The sequence below is a fragment of the Oncorhynchus clarkii genome, chromosome 13, assembly GCF_045791955.1.
Source record: "Oncorhynchus clarkii lewisi isolate Uvic-CL-2024 chromosome 13, UVic_Ocla_1.0, whole genome shotgun sequence".
Lineage (NCBI taxonomy): Eukaryota > Metazoa > Chordata > Actinopteri > Salmoniformes > Salmonidae > Oncorhynchus > Oncorhynchus clarkii.
Window position 1 is genome coordinate 62,896,560 of NC_092159.1, and position 11,854 is coordinate 62,908,413.

Consider the following 11,854-nt stretch of genomic DNA (forward strand, 5'->3'; position numbering starts at 1 on the left):
ACAAGTACACCGTCTCGGGAAACAGACCCTGTCACACAGTGTACAAGTACACCGTCCCGGGAAACAACAGACCCTGTTACACAGTGTACAAGTACAACGTCTCAAGAAACAACAGACCTTGTTACACAGTGTACAAGTACACCGTCCCAGGAAACAACAGACCCTGTTACACAGTGTACAAGTACACCGTCCCGGGAAACAACAGGCCCTGTTACACAGTGTACAAGTACACCGTCCCGGGAAACAACAGACCCTGTTACACAGTGTACAAGTACACCGTCCCAGGAAACAACAGACCCTGTTACACAGTGTACAAGTACACCGTCTCGGGAAACAACAGGCCCTGTTACACAGTGTACAAGTACACCGTCCCAGGAAACAACAGACCCTGTTACACAGTGTACAAGTACACCGTCTCGGGAAACAACAGACCCTGTTACACAGTGTACAAGTACACCGTCTCGGGAAACAGACCCTGTTACACAGTGTACAAGTACACCGTCTCGGGAAACAACAGACCCTGTTACACAGTGTACAAGTACACCGTCCCAGGAAACAACAGACCCTGTTACACAGTGTACAAGTACACCGTCTCGGGAAACAACAGGCCCTGTTACACAGTGTACAAGTACACCGTCCCAGGAAACAACAGACCCTGTTACACAGTGTACAAGTACACCGTCTCGGGAAACAACAGACCCTGTTACACAGTGTACAAGTACACCGTCTCGGGAAACAGACCCTGTTACACAGTGTACAAGTACACCGTCTCGGGAAACAACAGACCCCGTTACACACAAACACACACCTCTACACCCTACCCCCATAACAAACACACACACACCTCTCCACCCTACCCCCGTAACACACACACACACACCTCTCCACCCTACCCCCATAACACACACACTCTCTCCACCCTACCCCCGTAACACACACACACACACACCTCTCCACCCTACCCCCGTAACACACACACACACCTCTCTACCCTACCCCCATAACACACACACTCTCTCCACCCTACCCCCGTAACACACACACACACACACACACACCTCTCCACCCTACCCCCGTAACACACACACACCTCTCCACCCTACCCCCGTAACAAACACACACCTCTCCACCCTACCCCCATAACACACACACTCTCTCCACCCTACCCCCGTAACACACACACACACACACCTCTCCACCCTACCCCCGTAACACACACACACACACCTCTCCACCCTACCCCCGTAACAAACACACACCTCTCCACCCTACCCCGTAACAAACACACTTACCTGTTGGAGACGGCGACAGACTCTGGGTCTGTGGGGGGGACCATGAAGCAGGCCCCCGGAGCCGTCAGTTTACGCCCGGCCGCGTCCTTCACCTCCCACTTGGGCCCCTTGTTACTCAGGAGGGTGTACCTCTCTCCACGCAGGATCTGACCCTGGGATGGACAACCACAACATCACACAGAGTTTCACTCACTGATCTGGTATGGAAGAACCAGAACACAAATAGAGGTTCACTCACTGAACCACTTTGGATAAGGCCCTTAGCTCTTCCTGACCACATGACCTGACCACACGACCTGACCACACGACCTGGCCACATGACCTGACCACACGACCTGGCCACACGACCTGACCACACGACCTGACCACACGACCTGGCCACACGACCTGACCACATAACCTGACCACATGACCTACATAACCTGACCACATGACCTGACCACACGACCTGACCACACGACCTGACCACACGACCTGACTACACGACCTGACCACACGATCTGGCCACACGATCTGGCCACACGATCTGGCCACACGACCTGACCACACGACCTGACCACACGACCTGGCCACACGACCTGGCCACACGACCTGGCCACACGACCTGACCACACGACCTGACCACATAACCTGACCACATGACCTACATAACCTGACCACATGACCTGACCACACGACCTGACCACACGACCTGACCACACGACCTGACCACACGACCTGACCACATGACCTGACCACACGTCCTGACCACATGACCTGACCACATGACCTGACCACATGACCTGACCACACGACCTGACCACACGACCTGACCACACGACCTGACCACATAACCTGACCACATGACCTACATAACCTGACCACATGACCTACATAACCTGACCACATGACCTACATAACCTGACCACATGACCTGACCACACGACCTGACCACACGACCTGACCACACGACCTGACCACATGACCTGACCACACGTCCTGACCACATGACCTGACCACATGACCTGACCACATAACCTGACCACACGACCTGACCACACGACCTGACCACACGACCTGACCACACGACCTGACCACATAACCTGACCACATGACCTACATAACCTGACCACATGACCTACATGACCTGACCACATGACCTGACCACACGACCTGACTACACGACCTGGCCACACGATCTGGCCACACGACCTGACCACACGATCTGGCCACACGACCTGACCACACGACCTGACCACACGACCTGACCACACGACCTGGCCACACGACCTGACCACACGACCTGACCACACGACCTGACCACACGACCTGACCACACGACCTGACCACATGACCTGACCACACGACCTGACCACATGACCTGACCACATGACCTGACCACACGACCTGACCACACGACCTGACCACACGACCTGACCACACGACCTGACCACATAACCTGACCACATGACCTACATAACCTGACCACATGACCTGACCACACGACCTGACCACACGACCTGACCACACGACCTGACCACACGACCTGACCACACGACCTGACCACATAACCTGACCACATGACCTACATAACCTGACCACATGACCTACATAACCTGACCACATGACCTACATAACCTGACCACATGACCTACATAACCTGACCACATGACCTGACCACACGTCCTGACCACATGACCTGACCAGGGAACCACTAGGCCCTAGTTAGTAAATTACAGTTCACTGTTTTCACCAGTCATATGGGGGGAAACATCATAACACAACACTGTGTTTCCCCTCACCGTTTGATCCTGTTCCTAAATCTTAAGAGCTCTCTCGACTGCTCCACACACACCCCCTCCTCTCCAGCTCTCCAAATCCACTCCTAAATCCCCCCCCAGCCTGTGGCTGATCCCCTGAAGGCTTAAATAAGATGCAGAGAGCACAGGCCTCTTAAAGGATTTAAATACATTACAACACAGCACTGCATTCAGGGGAATAAAATGAAAGGAGTAAGAGTGAAGGAGGATGAGAGGAGGAGGAACCAGGGGAGAGAGGAGAAGATGTGGTGCAGTCAGATCGTGCTTAGTCATGATAACAGAAAAACACACCGCACATAGAGATTAGAGAATCACTGGAGACAGAAAAGGAGAGAGAGACAGGGGGGGGGGGGAAAGATGAAGAGAGACGGGGAAGAAGGAGAGAGGGGGAATAAGGAGAGAGAGGGGTAGAAGGGAGAGATAGTGAGGAAGGAGAGAGGGGGTAGAAGGAGAGAGAGGGGTAGTAGGAGAGAGAGGGGAAGAAGGAGAGAGAGGGGTAGAAGGGAGAGATAGTGAGGAAGGAGAGAGGGGGGAAAGGAGGAGAGAGGGGTAGAAGGGAGGGATCGTGAGGAAGGAGAGAGGGGGTAGAAGGAGAGAGAGGGGTAGTAGGAGAGAGAGGGGAAGAAGGAGAGAGAGGGGTAGAAGGGAGAGATAGTGAGGAAGGAGAGAAGGGGGAAAGGAGGAGAGAAGGGGAGGAGACAAAAGAAGAGAGAAAAGCTAGAATGATTGTCATGAAGAAGCGTGTGTGTGGAGGAGCATCAGTCTGAAACTAGAGTAGGGTGGACAAGGTATCAGTCTGAAACTAGAGTAGGGTGGACAAGGTATCAGTCTGAAACTAGAGTAGGGTGGACAAGGTATCAGTCTGAAACTAGAGTAGGGTGGACAAGGTATCAGTCTGAAACTAGAGTAGGGTGGACAAGGTATCAGTCTGAAACTAGAGTAGGGTGGACAAGGTATCAGTCTGAAACTAGAGTAGGGTGGACAAGGTATCAGTCTGAAACTAGAGTAGGGTGGACAAGGTATCAGTCTGAAACTAGAGTAGGGTGGACAAGGTATCAGTCTGAAACTAGAGTAGGGTGGACAAGGTATCAGTCTGAAACTAGAGTAGGGTGGACAAGGTATCAGTCTGAAACTAGAGTAGGGTGGACAAGGTATCAGTCTGAAACTAGAGTAGGGTGGACAAGGTATCAGTCTGAAACTAGAGTAGGGTGGACAAGGTATCAGTCTGAAACTAGAGTAGGGTGGACAAGGTATCAGTCTGAAACTAGAGTAGGGTGGACAAGGTATCAGTCTGAAACTAGAGTAGGGTGGACAAGGTATCAGTCTGAAACTAGAGTAGGGTGGACAAGGTATCAGTCTGAAACTAGAGTAGGGTGGACAAGGTATCAGTCTGAAACTAGAGTAGGGTGGTGGCATATCCAGGTTTACCTCGTCAGTGTCTCTCACACACAGGGTGAGGTAAAGTAGTGGAGGTGTCCAGGTGTAAAGGTTTACCTCATCAGTGTCACACACAGGGTGAGGTAAAGTAGTGGAGGTGTCCAGGTGTAAAGGTTTACCTCGTCAGTGTCGAACTCACACAGCGCCTCGACGGGGAGCAGCTTCTGAGGGGTGTTCCTGCGGAACTGGAGGGGGAGAACCTGTAGACTGCGCTTCTCCAGAGCCTTCACACGCTCATCAAAGTGGTCCATGGCCTTCGCCTGGTCCTGCACCACACACACACACACACACACAATTTTTTTTAAAGAGCATTTTGGATTTATAGTTCTAAGGCTAAATCATTTGGCAAAATGTAAATGTTCTTGATTGAGTTAGGAGTTTAGAAACCAGCCTGATAAGCAGACAGAACTGACAGACCAAAGAATTGTCTCTGCTTTATCCAACAGCTTGTCATTGTTTGACTGAAGCAGACACAGATCTGTCCCCCAGACCTGTAGTAAACTACGGTAGTGTAGAACCCACTGTTAGTAAACTACGGTAGTGTAAAGCCCACTGCTAGTAAACTACGGTAGTGTAAAGCCCACTCTCAGTAAACTACGGTAGTGTAAAGCCCACTCTCAGTAAACTATGGTAGTGTAAAGCCCACTCTCAGTAAACTATGGTAGTATAAAGACCACTCTCAGTAAACTACGGTAGTGTAAAGCCCACTCTCAGTAAACTACGGTAGTTTAAAGCCCACTCTCAGTAAACAACGGTAGTGTAAAGTCCACTGCTAGTAAACTACGGTAGTGTAAAGCCCACTCTCAGTAAACTACGGTAGTGTAAAGCCCACTCTCAGTAAACTACGGTAGTGTAAAGACCACTCTCAGTAAACTACGGTAGTGTAAAGCCCACTCTCAGTAAACTACGGTAGTGTAAAGCCCACTCTCAGTAAACGACGGTAGTATAAAGACCACTCTCAGTAAACTACGGTAGTGTAAAGCCCACTCTCAGTAAACTATGGTAGTATAAAGCCCACTCTCAGTAAACAACGGTAGTGTAAAGACCACTGCTAGTAAACTACGGTAGTGTAAAGCCCACTCTCAGTAAACTACGGTAGTGTAAAGCCCACTCTCAGTAAACTACGGTAGTGTAAAGACCACTCTCAGTAAACTACGGTAGTGTAAAGCCCACTCTCAGTAAACTACGGTAGTGTAAAGCCCACTCTCAGTAAACTACGGTAGTGTAAAGCCCACTCTCAGTAAACTACGGTAGTGTAAAGCCCACTCTCAGTAAACTACGGTAGTGTAAAGCCCACTCTCAGTAAACTACAGTAGTGTAAAGCCCACTCTCAGTAAACTACAGTAGTGTAAAGTCCACTGTTAGTAAACTACGATAGTGTAAAGCCCACTCTCAGTAAACTACAGTAGTGTAAAGCCCACTCTCAGTAAACTACAGTAGTGTAAAGCCCACTCTCAGTAAACTACGGTAGTGTAAGCCCACTCTCAGTAAACTACAGTAGTGTAAAGCCCACTCTCAGTAAACTACGGTAGTGTAAAGCCCACTCTCAGTAAACTACAGTAGTGTAAAGCCCACTCTCAGTAAACTACAGTAGTGTAAAGCCCACTCTCAGTAAACTACGGTAGTGTAAAGCCCACTGCTAGTAAAACACTGTAGTTGTAAAGCCCACTCACGTCCAGGTCTCTGATGAGGCTCTCCATCTGGTACATGTCCTTGAACTCTGGTTTGTACTTCTGGTCCACCTCTTTGTCCATTCTCTTAAGAAGGTCCTGGGTGTCCCGGGCCTCTTTGTGGAACTGGAGAGAAAACAGACACCGGCAGGAAAAACACTGAACACACAACATCACTGAAAGCAGTTACGGTTTATTTACACGAAGTTCGACCGGCAGCCAGTCGGTCTCTGCCTGAACCAAATCTGTTTACGTACCACGACAAGTCTGTAACTCAGAAGCTGTTGCTTTGCACAACACATGCTGGTACACAAGCCTGACAACATCTAATGACCCTGTTCAAACATTCAGGATTTCTTCAACTGATGCTTTCTGAATACTTGTTGCTGTGACTCACCTTGTGGTATTCGTCCATGTGTTTCAGGTGGTATCAGGGTTAAGGTCAGGTCAGGTCAGGTTATAGTATACTAATCACCTTGTGGTATTCGTCCATGTGTTTCAGGTGGTATCAGGGTTAAGGTCAGGTCAGGGCATACTAATCACCTTGTGGTATTCGTCCATGTGTTTCAGGTGGTATCAGGGTTAAGGTCAGGTCAGGTCAGGGTATACTAATCACCTTGTGGTATTCGTCCATGTGTTTCAGATGGTATCAGGGTTAAGGTCAGGTCAGAGTATACTAAATCACCTTGTGGTATTCGTCCATGTGTTTCAGGTGGTATCAGGGTTAAGGTCAGGTCAGGTTATAGTATACTAATCACCTTGTGGTATTCGTCCATGTGTTTCAGGTGGTATCAGGGTTAAGGTCAGGTCAGGTCAGGGTATAGTATACTAATCACCTTGTGGTTTTCATCCATGTGTTTCAGGTGGTATCAGGGTTAAGGTCAGGTCAGGTTATAGTATACTAATCACCTTGTGGTATTCGTCCATGTGTTTCAGGTGGTATCAGGGTTAAGGTCAGGGTATACTAATCACCTTGTGGTATTCGTCCATGTGTTTCAGGTGGTATCAGGGTTAAGGTCAGGGTATACTAATCACCTTGTGGTTTTCATCCATGTGTTTCAGGTGGTATCAGGGTTAAGGTCAGGTCAGGTCAGGGTATAGTATACTAATCACCTTGTGGTATTCGTCCATGTGTTTCAGGTGGTATCAGGGTTAAGGTCAGGTCAGGTTTAGGGTATAGTATACTAATCACCTTGTGGTATTCGTCCATGTGTTTCAGGTGGTATCAGGGTTAAGGTCAGGTCAGGTCAGGGTATAGTATACTAATCACCTTGTGGTATTCGTCCATGTGTTTCAGGTGGTTCTCCTCACAGATGAGCAGGTTCAGGTACTCCTTCCAGTCTGCATGCACAGCCTCCATATGAGCCTGACAGGTGGAGTCGAGTTCCGTTACATCACTGTCTGTTTGCTGCTTTTCATTCACATTCATTTTTGAGGATTTTAATCTCAGTAGGGGTGAATCCTAACTTACACTAAAATAGTCTGATTTGACCTTTGTCTCCCATTGACATCAATGCATGACTTAAGTCAACATTGACTAAAGTTGAAGTTAGGATTCGCCCCAATAGTAGAATGATAGAGGATAAATGAAGTGTTCCTCAATGACATTCATCCCAGGATGGTCAGTAGAGATGTGTGTATGTGTGTGTGTGTACCTCAATAACATTCATCCCAGGATGGTCAGTTGAGATGTGTGTATGTGTGTGTCTGTGTCTGTGTCTGTGTGTGAGTGTGTGTGTGTGTGTGTGTGTGTGTACACCTCAATAACATTCATCCCAGGATGGTCAGTGGAGATGTGTGTATGTGTGTGTGTGTGTGTGTGTGTGTGTGTGTGTGTGTGTGTGTGTGTGTGTGTGTGTGTGTGTGTGTGTGTGTGTGTGTATATATGTGTGTGTGTGTGTGTGTATGTGTATGTGTGTACCTCAATAACATTCTTGCCAGGATGGTTGGCAGCGATGAGTTTATCTCCATCATCATTCAGCTTGGTGACAGTGGCCTCCTTGGACTCCAGACACTTACTGATGAAGTTCTGGTGGGAGATTTAAAAGAGATACAAGTCTCTCTTTATGTTCCAACACACGTACATGTAGGATCAGGTGTCACGTAACATGTAGGATCAGGTGTCACGTAACATGTAGGATCAGGTGTCAGATAACATGTAATCAAATCAAATCAAATCAAATCAAATTTTATTTGTCACATACACATGGTTAGCAGATGTTAATGCGAGTGTAGCGAAATGCTTGTGCTTCTAGTTCCGACAATGCAGTAATAACAAGTAATCTAACTAACAATTCCAAACTACTGTCTTGTACACAGTGTAAGGGGATAAAGAATATGTACATAAGGATATATGAATGAGTGATGGTACAGAGCAGCATAGGCAAGATACAGTAGATGGTATCGGGTACAGTATGTACAAATGAGATGAGTATGTAAACAAAGTGGCATAGTATAGTATAAAGTGGCTAGTGATACATGTATTACATAAGGATACCGTCGATGATATAGAGTACAAAGTGGCATAGTATAGTATAAAGTGGCTAGTGATACATGTATTACATAAGGATACCGTCGATGATATAGAGTACAGTATATACGTATGCGTATGAGATGAATAATGTAGGGTAAGTAACATTTATATAAGGTAGCATTGTTTAAAGTGGCTAGTGATATATTTACATCATTTCCCATCAATTCCCATTATTAAAGTGGCTGGAGTTGAGTCAGTGTCAGTGTGTTGGCAGCAGCCACTCAGTGTTAGTGGTGGCTGTTTAACAGTCTGATGGCCTTGAGATAGAAGCTGTTTTTCAGTCTCTCGGTCCCAGCTTTGATGCACCTGTACTGACCTCGCCTTCTGGATGATAGCGGGGTGAACAGGCAGTGGCTCGGGTGGTTGATGTCCTTGATGATCTTTATGGCCTTCCTGTGACATCGGGTGGTGTAGGTGTCCTGGAGGGCAGGTAGTTTGCCCCCGGTGATGCGTTGTGCAGACCTCACTACCCTCTGGAGAGCCTTACGGTTGAGGGCGGTGCAGTTGCCATACCAGGCGGTGATACAGCCCGCCAGGATGCTCTCGATTGTGCATCTGTAGAAGTTTGTGAGTGCTTTTGGTGACAAGCCGAATTTCTTCAGCCTCCTGAGGTTGAAGAGGCGCTGCTGCGCCTTCTTCACGATGCTGTCTGTGTGAGTGGACCAATTCAGTTTGTCTGTGATGTGTATGCCGAGGAACTTAAAACTTGCTACCCTCTCCACTACTGTTCCATCGATGTGGATAGGGGGGTGTTCCCTCTGCTGTTTCCTGAAGTCCACAATCATCTCCTTAGTTTTGTTGACGTTGAGTGTGAGGTTGTTTTCCTGACACCACACTCCGAGGGCCCTCACCTCCTCCCTGTAGGATCAGGTGTCACGTAACATGTAGGATCAGGTGTCACGTAACATGTAGGATCAGGTGTCACGTAACATGTAGGATCAGGTGTCAGATAACATGTAGGATCAGGTGTCACGTAACATGTAGGATCAGGTGTCACGTAACATGTAGGATCAGGTGTCACGTAACATGTAGGATCAGGTGTCAGATAACATGTAGGATCAGGTGTCACGTAACATGTAGGATCAGGTGTCACGTAACATGTAGGATCAGGTGTCAGATAACATGCAGGATCAGGTGTCAGATAACATGTAGGATCAGGTGTCAGATAACATGCAGGATCAGGTGTCACGTAACATGTAGGATCAGGTGTCAGATAACATGTAGGATCAGGTGTCAGATAACATGCAGGATCAGGTGTCAGATAACATGCAGGATCAGGTGTCAGATAACATGCAGGATCAGGTGTCATATAACATGCAGGATCAGGTGTCATATAACATGTAGGATCAGGTGTCAGATAATATGAAGGATCTGGTGTCAGATAACATGTAGGATCAGGTGTCAGATAACATGTAGGATCAGGTGTCAGATAACATGCAGGATCAGGTGTCAGATAACATGCAGGATCAGGTGTCAGATAACATGTAGGATCAGGTGTCAGATAACATGCAGGATCAGGTGTCACGTAACATGTAGGATCAGGTGTCACGTAACATGTAGGATCAGGTGTCACGTAACATGTAGGATCAGGTGTCAGATAACATGTAGGATCAGGTGTCACGTAACATGTAGGATCAGGTGTCACGTAACATGTAGGATCAGGTGTCACGTAACATGTAGGATCAGGTGTCAGATAACATGTAGGATCAGGTGTCACGTAACATGTAGGATCAGGTGTCACGTAACATGTAGGATCAGGTGTCAGATAACATGCAGGATCAGGTGTCAGATAACATGTAGGATCAGGTGTCAGATAACATGCAGGATCAGGTGTCACGTAACATGTAGGATCAGGTGTCAGATAACATGTAGGATCAGGTGTCAGATAACATGCAGGATCAGGTGTCAGATAACATGCAGGATCAGGTGTCAGATAACATGCAGGATCAGGTGTCATATAACATGTAGGATCAGGTGTCAGATAATATGAAGGATCTGGTGTCAGATAACATGTAGGATCAGGTGTCAGATAACATGTAGGATCAGGTGTCAGATAACATGCAGGATCAGGTGTCAGATAACATGCAGGATCAGGTGTCAGATAACATGTAGGATCAGGTGTCAGATAACATGCAGGATCAGGTGTCACGTAACATGTAGGAGGATCAGGTGTCAGATAACATGTAGGATCAGGTGTCAGATAACATGCAGGATCAGGTGTCACGTAACATGTAGGATCAGGTGTCAGATAACATGTAGGATCAGGTGTCAGATAACATGCAGGATCAGGTGTCACGTAACATGTAGGATCAGGTGTCACGTAACATGTAGGATCAGGTGTCAGATAACATGTAGGATCAGGTGTCAGATAACATGCAGGATCAGGTGTCAGATAACATGTAGGATCAGGTGTCAGATAACATGCAGGATCAGGTGTCAGATAACATGCAGGATCAGGTGTCACGTAACATGTAGGATCAGGTGTCAGATAACATGTAGGATCAGGTGTCAGATAACATGAAGGATCTGGTGTCAGATAACATGTAGGATCAGGTGTCAGATAACATGTAGGATCAGGTGTCAGATAACATGCAGGATCAGGTGTCAGATAACATGCAGGATCAGGTGTCAGATAACATGTAGGATCAGGTGTCAGATAACATGCAGGATCAGGTGTCACGTAACATGTAGGATCAGGTGTCAGATAACACGTAGGATCAGGTGTCAGATAACATGCAGGATCAGGTGTCACGTAACATGTAGGATCAGGTGTCACGTAACATGTAGGATCAGGTGTCAGATAACATGTAGGATCAGGTGTCAGATAACATGCAGGATCAGGTGTCACGTAACATGTAGGATCAGGTGTCACGTAACATGTAGGATCAGGTGTCAGATAACATGTAGGATCAGGTGTCAGATAACATGCAGGATCAGGTGTCAGATAACATGTAGGATCAGGTGTCAGATAACATGCAGGATCAGGTGTCACGTAACATGTAGGATCAGGTGTCAGATAACATGTAGGATCAGGTGTCAGATAACACGCAGGATCAGGTGTCAGATAACACGCAGGATCAGATGTCAGATAACACGCAGGATCAGGTGTCAGATAACATGCAG

The 11,854-nt window shown here is 47.5% G+C and overlaps 1 protein-coding gene across 2 annotated transcripts in view; it reads right to left on the reverse strand.

Annotated features, from left to right (window-relative positions):
- LOC139365208 (periplakin-like) overlaps window positions 1-11,854 on the reverse strand; it is a 50,818-nt gene that overhangs the window by 14,786 nt on the left and 24,178 nt on the right. Inside the window, exons 8-12 of one of the 2 annotated variants that reach the window (XM_071102682.1) lie at window positions 8,120-8,227; window positions 7,469-7,564; window positions 6,202-6,324; window positions 4,648-4,794; window positions 1,293-1,444 (exon numbers count right to left, since the gene is read on the reverse strand). In XM_071102682.1, the coding sequence (XP_070958783.1) occupies window positions 1,293-1,444; window positions 4,648-4,794; window positions 6,202-6,324; window positions 7,469-7,564; window positions 8,120-8,227 (626 nt within the window). Of the gene's footprint in view, window positions 1-1,292; window positions 1,445-4,647; window positions 4,795-6,201; window positions 6,325-6,595; window positions 6,642-7,468; window positions 7,565-8,119; window positions 8,228-11,854 lie in introns of those variants that run through there. The other variant, XM_071102683.1, reaches the window with a different exon arrangement.